The sequence below is a fragment of the Colossoma macropomum genome, unplaced genomic scaffold (genome assembly GCF_904425465.1).
Source record: "Colossoma macropomum unplaced genomic scaffold, Colossoma_macropomum, whole genome shotgun sequence".
Classification (NCBI taxonomy): Eukaryota; Metazoa; Chordata; class Actinopteri; order Characiformes; family Serrasalmidae; genus Colossoma; species Colossoma macropomum.
This window is the reverse complement of record NW_023495692.1, coordinates 33352-52010: the sequence shown is the minus strand read 5'-3', so window position 1 is coordinate 52010 and position 18659 is coordinate 33352. Positions and strand designations below refer to the sequence as shown.

General features: G+C 41.5%; 1 protein-coding gene across 1 annotated transcript in view; it reads left to right on the top strand.

The window, feature by feature from the left end:
• LOC118802827 (ribonuclease inhibitor-like) overlaps nucleotides 1-18659 on the top strand; it is a 54072-nt gene that overhangs the window by 5731 nt on the left and 29682 nt on the right. The window contains exons 3-4 of the mRNA XM_036563249.1: nucleotides 3273-3357; nucleotides 11754-11927. Coding sequence (XP_036419142.1) covers nucleotides 3273-3357; nucleotides 11754-11927 — 259 coding nt within the window. The remainder of the gene's footprint in view (nucleotides 1-3272; nucleotides 3358-11753; nucleotides 11928-18659) is intronic.

The following is an 18659-nucleotide window of genomic DNA, read 5'->3' as shown; positions in this document are numbered from 1 at the left end:
CACCAGTCTGAAACAAAAGACACCAAGCAGAGAGACTCGAGCCCCACTTACTAGCTTTGTCACCATGCACCCATTTGAGTTGGTATCAGTCGAATTCCTTCATCTAAACAAATGCAAAGGGGGTTAGGAATATATATTAGTAATCATTGACCATTTCACTAGATTTGCTAAGGCACATGCAACAACCAACAAATCAGACAAGACAGTTGCAGATTTTAATGATTATGCGCTTAAGTTTGGGTTCCCCTCATGTATACATCATGACAAGGAAGGCAAATTTGAAAATCAATTGTTTTCAAAATTGAGCAAGTATTGCGGGGTTGCAGGGTCAAGAACCACTCCGTACTACCCCCAATGGTGGCATAAATTATGTGTTTGTGTGAGCTGTGGTGCTAAATGATGTGGTTGTGGTGCTGAATGATGTGGTTGTGGTACTGAATGATGTGGTTGTGTGAGTTGAATGATGTTGTTGTGGTGCTGAATGATGTGGTTGTGGTGCTGAATGATGTGGTTGTGTGAGTTGAATGATGTGGCTGTGGTGCTGAATGATGTGGTTGTGTGAGCTGAATGATGTTGTTGTGGTGCTGAATGATGTGATTGTGGAGCTGAATGATGTGGTTGTGGTGCTGAATGATGTGGTTGTGTGAGCTGAATGATGTGGTTGTGGTGCTGAATGATGTGGTTGTGGTGCTGAATGATGTGGTTGTGTGAGCTGAATGATGTGGTTGTGGTGCTGAATGATGTGGTTGTGTGAGCTGAATGATATGGTTGTGTGAGCTGAATGATGTGGTTGTGGAGTTGAACGATGTGATTGTGGAGCTGAATGATGTGATTGTGGTGCTGAATGATGTGATTGTAGTGCTGATTGATGTGGTTGTGGAGCTGAATGATGTGGTTGTGTGAGCTGAATGATGTGGTAGTGGTACTGAATGATGTGGTTGTGGTACTGAATGATGTGGTTGTGTGAGCTGAATGATGTGGTTGTGTGAGCTGAATGATGTGGTTGTGGTACTGAATGATGTGGTTGTGTGAGCTGAATGATGTGGTTGTGGTACTGAATGATGTGGTTGTGGAGCTGAATGATGTGGTTGTGTGAGCTGAATGATGTGGTTGTGGTACTGAATGATGTGGTTGTGGAGCTGAATGATGTGGTTGTGTGAGCTGAATGATGTGGTTGTGGTGCTGAATGATGTGGTTATGGTGCTGAATGATGTGGTTGTGTGAGCTGAATGATGTGGTTGTGGTGCTGAATGATGTGGTTGTGTGAACTGAATGATGTGGTTGTGGTGCTGAATGATGTGGTTGTGGTGTTGAATGATGTGGTTGTGGAGCTGAATGATGTGGTTGTGGTGTTGAATGATGTGGTTGTGGTACTGAATGATGTGGTTGTGTGAGCTGAATGATGTGGTTGTGTGAGCTGAATGATGTGGTTGTGGTGCTGAATGATGTGGTTGTGGTGCTGAATGATGTCGTTGTGTGAGCTGAATGATGTGGTTGTGGTGTTGAATGATGTGGTTATGGTGCTGAATGATGTGGTTGTGGTGCTGAATGATGTGGTTGTGTGAGCTGAATGATGTGGTTGTGTGAGCTGAATGATGTGGTTGTGTGAGCTGAATGATGTGGTTGTGGTGCTGAATGATGTGGTTGTGGAGCTGAATGATGTGGTTGTGGTGCTGAATGATGTGGTTGTGGAGCTGAATGATGTGGTTGTGGTGCTGAATGATGTGGTTGTTGTACTGAATGATGTGGTTGTGGTGCTGAATGATGTCGTTGTGTGAGCTGAATGATGTCATTGTGGAGCTGAATGATGTCGTTGTGGAGCTGAATGATGTGGATGTGGTGCTGAATGATGTGGTTGTGTGAGCTGAATGATGTGGTTGTGGTGCTGAATGATGTGGTTGTGTGAGCTGAATGATGTGGTTGTGTGAGCTGAATGATGTCATTGTGGAGCTGAATGATGTCGTTGTGGAGCTGAATGATGTGGTTATGGTGCTGAATGATGTGGTTGTGGTGCTGAATGATGTGGTTGTGTGAGCTGAATGATGTGGTTGTTGTACTGAATGATGTGGTTGTGGTGCTGAATGATGTGGTTGTGTGAGCTGAATGATGTGGTTGTGGTGCTGAATGATGTGGTTGTGTGAGTTGAATGATGTGGTTGTGGTGCTGAATGATGTGGTTGTGTGAGCTGAATGATGTGGTTGTGGTGCTGAATGATGTGGTTGTGTGAGCTGAATGATGTGGTTGTGGTGCTGAATGATGTGGTTGTGTGAGCTGAATGATGTGGTTGTGGTGCTGAATGATGTGGTTGTGTGAGCTGAATGATGTGGTTGTGGTGCTGAATGATGTGGTTGTGTGAGTTGAATGATGTGGTTGTGGTGCTGAATGATGTGGTTGTGGTGCTGAATGATGTGGTTGTGGTGCTGAATGATGTGGTTGTGTGAGCTGAATGATGTGGTTGTGTGAGCTGAATGATGTGGTTGTGGTGCTGAATGATGTGGTTGTGTGAGCTGAATGATGTGGTTGTGGTGCTGAATGATGTGGTTGTGGTGCTGAATGATGTGGTTGTGGTGCTGAATGATGTCGTTGTGGAGCTGAATGATGTGGTTGTGGTGCTGAATGATGTGGTTGTGTGAGCTGAATGATGTGGTTGTGGTGCTGAATGATGTCGTTGTGGAGCTGAATGATGTGGTTGTTGTACTGAATGATGTGGTTGTGTGAGCTGAATGATGTGGTTGTGGTGCTGAATGATGTCATTGTGGAGCTGAATGATGTGGTTGTGGTGCTGAATGATGTGGTTGTGGTGCTGAATGATGTCGTTGTGGAGCTGAATGATGTGGTTGTGGTACTGAATGATGTGGTTGTGGTGCTGAATGATGTGGTTGTGTGAGCTGAATGATGTGGTTGTGGTGCTGAATGATGTGGTTGTGGAGCTGAATGATGTGGTTGTGGTGCTGAATGATGTGGTTGTGTGAGCTGAATGATGTCATTGTGGAGCTGAATGATGTGGTTGTGGTGCTGAATGATGTGGTTGTGTGAGCTGAATGATGTGGTGGTGGTGCTGAATGATGTGGTTGTGTGAGCTGAATGATGTGGTTGTGGTGCTGAATGATGTGGTTGTGTGAGCTGAATGATGTGGTTGTGGTGCTGAATGATGTGGTTGTGGAGCTGAATGATGTGGTTGTGGAGCTGAATGATGTGGTTGTGTGAGCTGAATGATGTGTTTGTATGAAAAGTTTTTAATCTTTTTTTTTTTATCTTACTCACCTTAACAGTGACATCTGCTTTGCTGAACTGCCTAAGTGATAATACACTGAAGAAAATTCTGAAGGATATCTTGGTATCTCTCCAAAGTGTTGTGTGAGTATTTTCATTCCGTACTTCAGTCATATGCAAAGGTTAGAGCACCACTGTTCAAATTACGTTTTGTTCATTTTCTAAGTAGAAAGAAGTTAATACAACATTTGCATAGCACAAAGTTAATAATGACCAATTTTAGTACATAAATATATCACGTACTGAAATAGATAAATAAATAATTAAATAAAATGTGGTGTGTGCAAAACTTTGGGCATCCTTGTTGTTGTTGACTTATTAGCCATTAAGTCCAAGTCAAGTGTAGACAATTCCAGGTGAAATAAATTATGTGACCCTTAAAACATATTGTGCTTACATATAACGTCCATGAGCTTGTGTAAGCAGCTTTCTAATGATCTGAAACTAAAGGTAACCAAAGATAAGACTAAAAGACTCTTAAAGGAACAAAACATATATACAAACTCTTCCTTTTTGTAATTTTACTGTCTGAAATGTCATTAAGGCTGTTTTTACAATTGGACTGTTTCAGTGGTTCATCTGAACTCAGATCACATAGTGATGGTTTTCTGTGTGCATTTGAACACGTCAGACTCCTCTAAACATCCTCAAAATTAACTGTACTGAATTAATTTGTAGGTCGATTGTGTTTTGTTTCATGCATTGTGAAAATTAAATGATCCTAGTCCACCTTGCATTTGCCTGTATGGTTGAAGAACCTCAAGTCTTACTGTACACACAGACACAATCTTATTACACATTTTCTAAAACAAACATCAAGTTCTTTACCAAACACGCTATTCTCAAAACCTCTCAAAAACTCTTCACTGAAAAACTGTTCAAAAATACTATAAAAGTAAATTATTCAGTCACAATCACACATAGAGCAGATATGCACACACGCTGAATACAAATAAAACACTGTACTGAGACTGTATATGAAAAAAGTATGGATGCCAAAAGGAGCAGCTGCTGCCCAAACACCCCAAATCATATGCAGAGTGCATCTACTCTGCTGCACCTGCAGGGAATCAGGAAATGAATATGGACATTAAAAAGAGGTTCTGCAGGTTAGCAAATGAGGACCTTGCTGCAGAGCCCTGAGCCCTTTCGAGCTTCAAATAGGGGGTGCTGGTGTGCATTGTCCAACAGACAACAAGTCTGTCTTTAGCCCTATGATTGTAACATGAGTTAGCATCAATGAAAAGTCTCCCAAAAAGATAAAATAAGCAAGAAAATTTGAGTCGCAAGTGCAGAGAACACATTACTGAAGTGAAAATAAACATGACCTCTTATAACGGAAAAGATGTTCCATTAAACTAGACAATGCATCATCTTTAGAATTTATCACTGGGTGAGTAGTTAAAGCTGATGATGGGTTGCCAGAAGCTGTTTGTGGACTCATTCACAGTTGTAGTGATACAGCCAGAGTAAAAGTGATCTAGAAAGAACTGTGTGAGAAAAGATGAGCTCTCAAATTTGTATTTGAGCTAAACAATGTGCTGTCATGCCCACCAAAATGCATGCACATTAGAAATGCTTATCTACATGTACTCACCACTGAGAAGCATCATAAACCTCATCCACAGCTGTTCCAACAAGCTGCTGATGGAATAAGTCTGACTGAAATCACCTGAAGCTATGTTCTGGTCCATTTCTGTGCTGTGACCTGTATGTGCAGCTGAAATCCTCTTTGCCTTTAAACAATAAACTTGCTCCTCCATTATGGACAGTAATGGACATTTAACCAACACCATAATTTTTTGTGTTTTAAATGTCAAGTTGTAAACAGCTGGCCAGGCTTGGTAAACTAAACTTTTACCACCTTCCTGCTGGTAAACAATCCAAATTTTTTTTTCCTTTTTGAACTAATGATTCATTGAATAGATTTTTGTGCATGGAGCACATCTGACGCAATTAAATAGAAGGGTGTTTCTGAAACATTCTGAAGAATAAATGTAATTTAACAATAATGTTTCACTTGCTAGCTTGCTTTGCTTATGTTACTGATTGTACTGCAGACATTAAAATAGTGGGTGGTGGGGTTTACAGTGTTTTATGATGACTTACACGATAAATTTACAAATAATACTAGTGAAACCTGACACTGACAGAGCAAAACCTCAGCCCAGATCTGCACAACAATAAGCTCATTCTCAGCCTCATACTTTTAGCAAAACTCTACACACTGTGTTTTGCAGGCCAGTGAACACACATAAATCTAACATGATGTCACCTCTTTGCAATTTCAAGGCACTGCCTTTCAAATTACCACACTTATGAACCAACTGATCAAACAGGTGTACAGACACTCAGGATACAACCCCATTTCCAAAAAATTTGGGACGCTGTGCAGAATGTAAATAAAAATATAATGCAATCATATGCAAATCATGTAACCATACTTTTTAAAGGAAAATACTACAAAGACAACATATCAAATGTTGAAACTGAGAATTTTTATTGTTTTTTGAAAAATATATGCCTATTTGAATTTGATGCCAACAACATGTTCCAAAAAAGTTGGGGCAGGGGCATGTTTAGCACTGTGTTTCATCACCTCTTTTAACAACACTCTGTAAGTGTTTGGGAACTGAGGAGACACTGCTGTAGTTTTGATAGTGAAATGTTTTCCCATTCTTATTGATATAGGATATAGGATTTTTGTTCTATTTAATTTCATAATGTGACAAATGTTTTCAGTGGGTAACAGGTCTGGACTGCACCCAGACTCTTTTTATATGGAGCAATGCTGTTGTAACACATGCAGAATGTGGTTTTACATTGTCTTGCTGAAATAATCAAGGCCTTCCCTGAAAAAGACGTCATCTGGATGGCAGCATATGTTCCCAAAACATGTATAAATCATTCAGCATTAATGGTGCCTTCACAGACGTGTATGTAATCCATACTATGTGCACTAATGTCCCCTTATACCATCATGAATACTGGCTTTTGAACTGTGTACTGACAACAAGCTGAGTGGTCTCTAGCCCGGAGGACGCAGTGTCCACGACTTCCAAAAAGAATTTAAGATTTTGATTTGTCAGACTGCAGAACACTTTTCCAATCCCCCCCAGTCCATTTTAAATGAGCTTTGGCCCGGAGAAGGTGGCAGCATTTCTGGATCCTGTTTATATACGGTTTCTTCTTTGCATTTTAGAGATTTAACTTGCATTTGTGGATGCAGTGATGAACTGTTTTCACAGACAGTGGTTTTCAGAAGTGTTTCTGAGCCCATGCAGTGATGCAGTTCCACTACAGAATCATGTCTATTTTTAATGCAGTGCCGGCTGAGGGTCCAAAGATCACGGCCAGCGAATACTGGTTTTCAGCATTATCCCTTACATACAGAGATTTATCCAGATCCTCTGAATCTTTTAATGATATTATGTACTGTAGATGATGAAAAGCACAAGTTCTTTGCTATTTTATGTTGAGAAACGTTATTCTTGAATTGTTGCACTATTGGATCATGCAGTCTTTCACAGAGTGGTGAACTCCTCCTCATCTTTATTTCTGAAAGACTCAGCCTCTCTGAGATGCTCTTTTATACCCAATCATGTTACTGACCTGCTGCTAATTAACCAACAGGTGTCTTTTAGCATTACACAACTTTACCAGCCTTTTGTTCACCCCGTCCCAACTTTTTTGGAATGTGTTGTTGGCATCAAATTCAAAATGTGCATATATTTTTCAAAAACCAATAAAATTTCTCAGTTTCAACATTTGATATGTTATATATATATACTATACACACACACATACAGTGTCTCACAAAAGTGAGTACACCCCTCACATTTCTGCAAATATTTTATTATATCTTTTCATGGGACAACACTATAGAAATGAAACTTGGGTATAACAAAGTAGTCAGTGTACAGCTTGTATAACAGTATAGATTACTGTCCTATGAAACTCAACTTACAGCCATTAATGTCTAAATAGCTGCCAACACAAGTGAGTACACCTCACAGTGAACATGTCCAAATTGTGCTCAAAGTGTTAATATTTTGTGTGACCATTATTATCTAGCACTGCCTTAACCCTCTTGGGCATTGAATTCACCAGAGCTGCACAGCTTGCTACTGGAATCCTCTTCCACTCCTCTATGATGACATCACAGAGCGGGTGGATGTTAGACACCTTGCGCTCCTCCTCCTTCTGCTTGAGGATGCCCCACAGGTGCTCGGTTGGGTTTAGGTCTGGAGACACAATTGGCCAGTCCATCACCTTTACCTTCAGCAAGGCAGTTGTCATCTTGGAGGTGTGTTTGGGGTCGTTATTGTGTTAGAAAACTGCCATGCAGCACAGTTTCTGAAGGGAGGGGATCATGCTCTGCCTCAGAATGTCACAGTACATGTTGGAATTCATGTTTCCCTCAATGAACCGCAGCTCCCCAGTGCCGGCAGCACTCATGCAGCCCCAGACCATGATGCTACCACCACCATGCTTGACTGTAGGCAAGAGACAGTTGTCTTGGTACTCCTCACCAGGGCGTCACAACACATGCTGGACACCATCTGAGCCAAACAAGTTTATCTTGGTCTTATCAGACCACAGGACATGGTTCCAGTAATCCATGTTCTTGGACTGCTTGTCTTCAGCAAACTCTTTGCATGCTTTCTTGTGCATCAGCTTCAGAAGATGCTTCCTTCTGGGACAATGGCCATGGAGACCGAGTTGATGCATTGTGTGGCATATGGTCTGAGCACTGACAGGCTGACTTCCCTCTTCTTCAACCTCTGCAGCAATGCTGGCAGCACTCATGCGTTTATTTTTTGAAGCCAACCTCTGGACACTGAACACATGGACTCAACTTTTTTGGTCGACCCTGTATGGTATGACCTTGGCCACCATGGCCGCTCAGTTTCAGGGTGTTAGCAATCTTCTTATAGCCTAGGCCATCTTTGTGGAGAGCGACAATTCTATTTCTCACATGCTCAGAGAGTTCTTTGCCATGAGGTGCTATGTTGAATATCCAGTGGCCAGTATGAGCAGAGGTAGATACACTGCTGAAAACCCAGAATGTCAAATTTCAAAGTCAAAGTCAAATTTATTTACGTAGCACAAGTAACTTTACAGAACATCCGGGTCTGAGCCTCCATGAACAACCCAAGGGTGACAGTGGCAAAAAAACCTCCCTAAGAGCAAGAGGAAGAAACTTTGAGAGGAACCGATATTTAAAAAGGGAACCCATCCTCCTCTGGTCAACACCAGATAGAGAAACAAAAACATAAGAGTAAAAATTAACAATTATATTAATTAAAACATTGAATATAGAAAAAAGAAAAATGAAACAGCCTGTCACTGGAAATAACTATTTAGATTAACCAATGTGTCACACATCCATCTGGATTAGCGCTATCTGAGAACTCCAACTCCCAGAACTCCCTTGGGGATCATGTGACTAATGATGCTCATTCCACAACCTATCATCATTCCGCTTCACCAGAATACTGATATCTGATATATTTACCTACTTGTTTTTTCTGAATATTGTTCTGGATTTTCGACCCTGCTTTTTGTCTCTCCCCTTTTGAATTTTGTTTGTCATCTGGTTATGTTTGTCTTTTTGTGTTTTTGGACTTGTTTTGGATTTGACCATTGCCTGTGTTTTGACGACGAGTTTGGAAAGTGTTTGTATCAGTAAAGCCTCTTTTTCTAATTTCATCCGCGATCAGTTCTGGAGTGTTACATAACAATAACTGATGACTGCTGTTAGAGGCCTATCAGAGTAACAATAAGAAAGAGGTCAATGAAAATCAGTCCCTTTTACCAGAGAAAATCAGTGAGCATATTATGGAGAATAAAATAATGAACATCAATTACTACTGTTAGAGGCTTACAAGGATGATCTGTTAGTATGAATATGAGAAAAGCTCAGAGTATTGTGAGGCAAGTGAAGTAATATCTACGATTAAATAGTTTGAGTCTGTGCAGGCAGCAGTATCATCAGGAGGGTCAGTGGCATGCAGGTGAGGCTTTTCTGCACAGCATTGGAAAGCATGAAGATCCATGGTGGTCAAACTGGTCAAGAAGGTAGGTGAGCAGGGATGATGAATCAACAGCATGAAACAGCACAGAATGGGCAGTTGTACAGTTCAGCAAAGAAACACACAGACAGGAATGCTGCCTTTAGGTCAGATGACAAGGTGGCTCTCTGCAGCAAGGGTCAGCCTGTTCTAGGCTATCAGAGTGTGACTATGTACAGACATTGACACTTTCAGAACACCAGAGATGCACGGCGCATGTGGCAAAGTATTCATCACTGACAGCAAATTGACATTGGTGATGTCACTGGTGATGCCTCGCTCTCAGATGCACTGAATAATTTCTGTGCACACTTTGAAGCACAGAACAACCAGCCAGTGAGGAAGACCACCCCTGTCAATGTTAGGACAGCCCTTTCCAGAGTTGCTCCTCAGAAGGCTGCTGGCCCTGGTAATATACCTGGCCAAGTACTCAGGGGATGTGCTGACCAGCCTGTAGATGTTCTAACAGACATCTCTGAGCCAGGCAGTTGTTCCATAGTGATTCAAAATGACTACCATCATTCTTGTGCTAGAAAAATCTACTGTGTCTTGCCTCAATGACTACCAACCTGTAGCGCTGACTCCAATCATCATGAAGCATTTGAGCAGTTGGTAATAAAACACACAAAGAGTAGTCTTCTGTCCACATTGTACCCATTTCAGTTCACATATCTCCCTAACCAGTCTACAGAGGGCACCATATACTCTTCCATTCACCTCTCACTGATCCATCTGGTCAGAAAAAAAAATTATGGGAAAATGCTGTTCACATTCGTTCAGAATTTAACACGATCATCCCACAGCAACTTATTGGAAAGGTGAGCTTGCTGGGCCCAAAAACCTCCCTCTGCACCTGGATCCTGGACTTACTGACTGGAAGGCCTCAGTCTGTCAGGGTCAGCAACACCTCCAGCACCACCACACTGAAAACCGTCTCTCCCCAGGGCTGTGTGTCCCCTACAATTCACACTGCTGACTTTAAAAGTAAACAATGGCTGAGACTACCTGGAATTAATGATGCATTCGTAAGTGTACCAGTAATTCAACTAAACATCCTTACCTGAGGTCCCACTCTGTCAATTTTTAAAAAAAAATCAACTTAGGCTGAAAAGCTCTGCTTGCCATATGTCACTTTTAGTAAGGTAAATTAGGAGGGTAAATTGAACTGGGGAACCAATGCGGGGCTGTACAGTAGGATGGTTTTGATCACATTGGTAAACAGAGTACACTGTGGCAGATGCACAGTGTCTTAAAAAGATCAAATTTTTAAACTTTTGCACAACGCACTTCCGGCAAAGTCAGCCTAGCTTTTCATTCATGTTGGTGGAACTACCAAACCCACCATCTGCTCTCCTATTGGCCACTGAGGTGGAAAAAAAGATTTTTGAGGGAGGCTGAAAACTGGCAACCCTTTGTTACTGCTCTATTAAATGGTTCAGGCAAGTTCAATAATATTACTGGATTTATAGCCGGATGTGACTGTGACACAGTGACTGTGAGAAAGGTCTATATTGGGTAAAAGTTGTGTAGTGGAACCCCAAACAAGATGATTCTTAACCACGGTTTTCACTCTCCACTCCATCAGTCTTCCAACTGTAGAGAGAGTCAAAAGCTCCAAGTTCTTTAGTGTGCACATCATTGACATTACTCCTCAGCAGCACAGGCCAACATCAACATAAATCAAAAATCAGAGCTTACTGATTTGTGTTTTATCTTAAAATCACAGTGCAACAATAAAGGACACTGTACATTTTTACAGTGAGAGAAACACAGCAGCTCATAAAAAGCTTAGATTTTACATGCTGATGTGTTGCACTCTGGCCAGCATGCACATGCACAAGCTGTAACTCCAGATTTAAATGAAGGTTCACTGGTTACATGCTCAATTTAATATAGTTAAAGCACTGAATACTGTACTGACTCTTTTAAATCTCAGCTTGAAAAATGACCCACAGATTTGCAGAAGATTTAAACATTGTGTTTGATTATTCTTTTCTAATAATTTCATTCCTGATTGTAGAGAAAGACAGAACAGTTTTGGAGTTAATGTCTTTCCCTGTTAATTACCCTGGATGGCAGAACCTCACTGCTTCATTTGTGATGAACTTAACAATGAAAAAAATTACAAAGTCAATAATGTGCGAGTACGGTATGACTTTTGTAAAGTTCATTGTGTTATGTGGCTGTGGAGGAGAGCAGTTCCATTTCTGGCCAGAGAATTATCTCTCCTTTGCATAGTGTGTGCACTGTTTCGTAGTTTGATGTGTGAAGTATTTGATACTTTAACCTGTTATGTGTGTTTTAAGAAAACATAAAGACTGTTCTTAGTTTATATAATGTGTGTGTGTGTGTGTGTGTGTGTGTGTGTGATGGCAGTGTTCTGATATATCAATAATTCTCTTCCAGGTTAAATGGTTCTGGTCTCACAGAGAAAAGCTGTGCAGTTCTGGCCTCAGCTCTTAGCTCAGAGAACTCAGCACTCACAGAACTGGACCTGAGTAACAATTACCTGAAGGATTCAGGAGTGAAGAAGCTCTGTGAGGGACTGAAGAGTGAAAACTGTAAACTGCTGAAACTGAAGTAAGATCAATATCTCAATACATACATACATAATCTCTCTCTCTTTCTCTCTCTCTCTCTTTCTCTCTCTCTCTCTCTCGCTCTCTTTCACACACACACACATTCTAAAAAAAGATTTTGAATAAAACAAAAACAACAACCTTCTAAAATATGTCTATATCTCACTTACATAGACTTTATTATATGTGACATGTCATATTATTTGTTTGCATAAAAAAGGGGGTCAGTAGGAAACATTTTCTGAGCACTAACACAGATGAAAGATAATGTATAGATGTTAATATTTCTGAAGGCTCATATACTCTACTACTTTATCTCATTCTCACACACTCTAAAACTTCTTCCTGCCACACACAGACAGTCTAACACTATATGAACATGTAGAAATTGGTGTGTAGAGCAGGTTTGTCTTTCTAAAATTTAATACAATCCCATTCCACAGGTGTTTTCTTAACTGGTCTTTTGTTGCCCCATCCCAACTTTTTTGAAATGTGTTGCAGGGTTCAAATTCAAAATGGTCATATATTTAAAAAAAAGAAAAAAAAGAAAACTTGTCTCCATTTTAACATTTAAAATGCTGTATTTGTACTATTTTCAATTAAATATAGTATTTAAATGATTTGCACATCATCATATTATTTTTTTATTTACATTTTGCTCAGTGTCCCAACTTTTTTGGAAAGAGTATTGTACAAAGGCAACAGGAACTGCAGTGTTCATGCATACAAAGCTACACTGTAAAACCTGAAATTTAGGTTTAAATACTTTTGTGCACCACTTTCTCATTATGTACATAATTAAGGAAAGCAAATATGTACCAGTTATTAAAATGAAAATCTAAATGCTGTGATTATTTAAAAAAAGTTCTCTTTAACATTGTTGTGTTTAAAACCTGAAAACCATGTGACTATATTTGGAAATACACCAATCAGGCATAACATTATGAGCACCTCCTTGTTTCTATGCTCATTGTCCATTTTATCAGCTCCACTTACTATATAGGTGCACTTTGTAGTTCTACAGTTACAGACTGTAGTCCATTTGCTTTGTCTGCATACTTTGTTAGCCCCCTTTTACCCTGTTCTTCAGTGGTCAGGACCCCCATGGACCCTTACAGAGCAGGTACTATTTGGGTGGTGGATCATTCTCAGCACTGCAGTAACACTGACATGGTGGTGGTGTGTTAGTGTGTGCTGTGCTGGTCTGAGTGGATCAGACACAGCAGTGCTGCTGGAGTTTTTAAACACTATGTCCACTCATTGTCCACTCTATTAGAGACTCCTACCTTGTCAGTCCACCTTGTAGATGTAAAGTCAGAGACGATAGCTCATCTGCTGCTGCACAGTTTGTGTTGGTCATCATCTAGTCCTTCATCAGTGGTCACAGGACACTGCCCACAGGACGCTGTTGGCTGGATATTTTTGGTTGGTGAACTATTCTTAGTCCAGCAATGACACTGAGGTGTTTAAAAACTCCAGGAGCACTGCTGTGTCTGATCCACTCAGACCAGCACAACACACACTAACACACCACCACCACATCAGTGTTACTGCAGTGCTGAGAATCTTAAGATTATCCTAATCTTAAGATTATCCAGTTTGAAAGCTCTTTATCTTCATTTTCATCATCATTAACTGCTTAGTCCAGAAAGGATCGCAGTAGCAGTTGGGAGAGCAGAGAATCCCAGACAACCCTGTCCCCCACAACTTCCTCCAGCTCATTCCAGGGGACCCCAAGCTGCTCCCAGGCCAACTTGGAAATATAATCCCTCCTGTAGGTCCTATGATGACCCAGGGGTCTCGTCCCAATAGGCCGTGCCTGGTAAACCCCCACCAGGAGGCGTCCAGGGGAAATCCTGATCAGATGCCCGAACCACCTCAGCTGGTTCCTCTCAATGCGGAGGAGTAGCAACCTCCTGGATGACCAAGCTTCTCACCCTATCAAGTAGATTGTAGCCTGCCACCCTGAGAAGAAAAGCTCATTTCCGCCGCTTGTATTCGCTATTTCATTCTTTCGGTCATTACCCAGAACTCATGACCATAGATGAGGATCAGGATGTAGACTGACCAGTAAACAGAGAGCTTTGCCTTATGACTCAGCTCCCTCTTCACCACTACAGTCTGGTACAGTGACTGCATTACTGTTGCCACCTGTCCCAGCCTGTGGCCAATCTCACGATCCCTCTTCCCATCACTCGTTATCAAGATCCCGAGATACTTAAACTCCTCCACCTGGTGCGGTCCTTTCGCCTTACCTGGAGTGGACATTCCATCCTTTTCCGTGCTAGGACCATGGACTCAAACTTGTAGGTGCTGATCCACATACCAACCGCTTCACACTGAGCTGCAAACTGCTCCAGTGAGCTCTTGAGGCATCCATGAAATACAGCCAAAAAGATAACATCATCTGCAAATAGCAGAGATGCCACCCTCTGTCCTCCACACATGATCCTCTCCTGACCTCAGGTAAGCCTTGATACCCTGTCCATGAATACCACAAAAAGGAGTGGAGACAAGGCACAACCTTGGTGGAGTCCAATGCTAACACTGAACAAGCTTGACTTAATGTTGAGATATAAACACAACTCTCAATCCGGGTCTACAGAGATTGAATGGCCCGGAGTAGTAGCCCCGGCACCCCATACTCCTGGAGGATCTTCCACAAGTTTTCCTCCTCAATCTGAGGTTCAATTATCAGTTGGAGTCTCCTTTGTAGCACCTTGGCATAAACTTTCCCAGGGAGGCTGAGCAGTGTGACACCCCAGTTGGCACACACCCTCCAGTCCCCTTTCTTATAGGGACCACCACCCCGCCCTGGATTTTGCTTACTCCACCATTGCTGCTGCTGACTTTTATGCCTTTCAGTACCTATCTGCTGAGTCGGGAGTCCTCCAGGCCATCCAGTCCCTAAAGGCCTCTTTCTTCTGCTTGATGGCCTCCCTCACCACCAATGTCCACAAGAGGGTTCTTGGTTTACCGCCCTGACAGGCACAAGCTGTTGGCCACAGCTATGCCTGCCAGCTTCCACAATGGAGGTTTTGAACAGGGTCCACTCAGACTCTGTGTCCCCTATCTCCTCCAGAACATGAGAAAAGCTTTCCCAGAGGTGCGAGCAACATCTTCCGAACAGTGGCCTCTGACAGTTGTTCCCAGCACACACTCACTATTCGCTTGGGGCCTCGTGGGCATCCCCACACCCGCCCAGGGCCTCTCACCCTGTGCAACTTCTGAGTAGGAGAGGGACCAACTCCTATCAAGGAGTTTGGTTCCAGAGCCAACACTGTGGTTGGAAGTAAGCCCAACTATATCTAGTTGGTACCTCTCAACCTCCCGCACAAGCTCTGGCTCCGCCCCCCCCAGCGAGTTTACGTTCCACATACCAAGGGCCAGTTTCCGCCGCAGGGGTGTATGCCACCAAGGGCCTCTCTGCCATCTCCCACTGCCTATACGGTGCACTGGTCTCCAATGCTGGACCTTGTGGGTGGTGGGCCCACATGGTCCCCCATGTCACCTTTTCAGGCTGAGCCCGGCCGGGTTAGGAGGGCTGCCCGGCCACCAGGCGCTCGCCAAGGAACACTACCCCCAGGCCTGGCTCCAGGGGTAGGTCCCTGTAACCCTCTCTTGAGCAGGGTACATGATTAAGCAATATAACTGTGCTGTGTTATTTATCAAGTAATAGGCTGAAGATTTTTTTAATAAATGACATCGCTCAGCCCCCATCAGCATTTAGACTAATAATGGCTCTGGACTTTCCCTTTTGGTTCCACGCCAACCTAACTACAACCTATCCAGTCTCATAAAGGATTTTTGTAAAAAATAATAATAATAATTTAACTCTTAACCACTTAAACTCTTACATTTTATTTTTACAATAATGCAAAATTTCAAAGCTGTGCTCCAAGTGGTTTTTAAGTTATGGTTTTTAAAGTTTGATGTATTGATTCCAACCAGTACAACTGAAGAAGCTTCAAGAGAAGGACATCAAGACCTCCATAAAAGGACTTACTAATGTCCACTGACACAGGCCTTGTGAATTCCATGCATTGGTAATTGTTTTATTTCTTAGTTATCTGTTCTTTTTTCCTTTATTTTGTTGTTGTTCATTAGTAGGCATGTGCATGCTGAAGAGTTCTGTATTCGTGGTTTGGTTACAGTTACAGTATTCTGCATATGTGTGGACATGTATGTACTTGGCATACAGGGCAAATCAAGGCTGGTTTGGACTTCAGACAATGGCAAGAGTTAGATGACTTAAGTTGGTCAAATACATGTTCAGCTCCATGATATTATGTCATGATTTCTGTCTGGCATAAAGCAAATGCATGTATGTATGGATGCAGAAACTGGGTTATAAACTATGTCTATTTAATGGCAAACAATTTCATCTGATGCAGTGATTTTTAATTCTGATTATTTGGACTGAAATGTGTAGATCCATTCCTTGACATATCAGTCATGCCATTAAGCAAACTTACAGTAATCAAATGTATTATAGTGAACGCTTCAGATGCGTTCAAGGGGGGAATTGTTGGGAATTGGTTTCTTTCTTAGTTATCTGTTCTTCTTCCTTTGTTTTGCGTTGTTATTCATTGGTAAGCATGTGAATGCCAAACAGTTCTGTTCTCGTGGTTTGAATAGTTATAGCAAATTTTCTTTTATGACACTTCCTAAGGACAGGAACAGAACACTCAATTATGACATCAACTGTGGCCTTTTTATGACACTAATGTATTTACAATAGGATATGAGTCCCTAAGAAGATTCTGTTCCTTTTACGATAGGATGCATGTCTCTGAGAACGTCCACTCTCTCTCTTGGGGGTGTGGAAATTTAGAGTATAAAGCTTTGGTTCCAAAAACTGGTCTTTAGACTGGGGTGAGATGAGGCTGGAAGCAGGTGTACCCTGGTCTTCCGAGTATCTTCTGTGGCAAGATCAAAGATTTACTTATTTTCAAGTAAATTTGATGCCAGCAACATGTTCCAAAAAAGTTAGGATGGGTTAACAAAAGGCTGGTAAAGTTGTGTAATGCTAAAAAACACACCTGGTGGTTGATTGGCAACAGGACAGTAACACGATTGGGTATAAAAAAGCATACCAGAGAAGCTGAGATCTTTCAGAAGTAAAGATGAGGAGGGGTTCACCACATTGTGAAAGACTGCACGATCAAATAGTGCAACAATTCAAGAATAACGTTTCTCAACATATAATAGGAAAGAACTTTTGCGTTTCATCATCTGTGGTAAATAATAACATTGAAATATACAGAGAGTCTGGAAAAATCTCTGTATGCAAGGGACAAGGCCAAAAACTAGTGTTTGCTGGCCATGATCTTTGGGCCCTCAGGTGGCACTGCATTAAAAACAGATATGATTCTCTAGTGGAAATCACTGCATGGGCTCAGAAACACTTCTGAAAACCACTGTCTGTGAAGTTCGTTGCTGCATCCACAAAGCCGCAAGTTAAAACTCTAAACATAAAGAAGAAACTATATATAAACAGGACCCAGAAATGCTGCCACCTTCTCTGGGCCCAATCTCATTTAAAATGGACTGAGATGCAGTGGAAAATGTCTTGTGTTCTAATGAATCAAAATTTGAAATGCTTTTTAGAAATCATGGACACTGTGTCCTTTGGCCTGAAGACCATTTAGAATGTTATCAGTGCACAGTTCTAAAATCAGTATTTATGATGGTGTGGGGGGTATAATGCTGAATGATATATACATGTTTTAGCAACATATGCTGCCATCCAGATGACGTCTTTTTCAGGGAAGGCCTTGCTTATTTTAGCAAGACAATGTCCAACCACATTCTCCATGTATTGCAACAGCATTGCTTCTGTATTAAAAGATTCTGGGTGCTAAACTGGCCTGCCTGCAGTCTAGACCTGTTACCACTGATAACATTTGGCACATTATGAAATGAAATGTACAGCAAAGGAGCCCCCGAACTTTTGAGCAGCTGAAATCCTATGTTAAGCAAGAACAGGAAAACATTTCACTCTCAAAACTACAGCAGTGTCTCCTCAGTTCCCAAATGCTTACAGAGTTTTGTTAAAAGGTGATGAAACACAGGGGTAAACATGCCCCCGTCCCAACTTTTTGAAACATGTTGTTAGCATCAAATTCAAAATGGGCATATATTTTTCAAAAAACAATACAATTTCTCAGTTTCAACATTTGATATGTTGTCTTTGTAGTAGTTTCCTTTAAAAATATGGTTTGCAGTTGTAGTTTAGCATAGCATAGCATATCATTAACATGGTAGATTTCCTCACAACATGCTCTTGTAAATTTATCATGCATGTCTTGAGTACTTAAAAATCACTCCCTAACAGCAAGTTTATTTACAGAGAGAGCATAATTAGCTCCATTTAATTAATACATTAATTAATTAAGAATCTCTGAGTAAAAAAGTGCCAGCCATCTGACCATCATTTCTGACTCAACAATTTCTTGTCTTATGCGTGTGAATACGCGCTGCTCATTCTTGCATCTACAAAAGCCAAGTCAGGATTCCTTTTCTTCATTTCTTGAATGATTTGCTCTGATTCCTCTTCCAGACTTTTCCAGTTTTTTTTTTCTGTAGGAGGTCTGGAAGAAGGTTTGTTTCAGCCTGTCTAGCCTTTTTAACTTTGTTTTGCTTTCTCCTGGCCTTCACAGGCTCTCTCTTCTCTGAATTCACTTTCAGTTCTTGACAACCTGCATCTCTTAGCTTTGTTTATAGCCCCCCA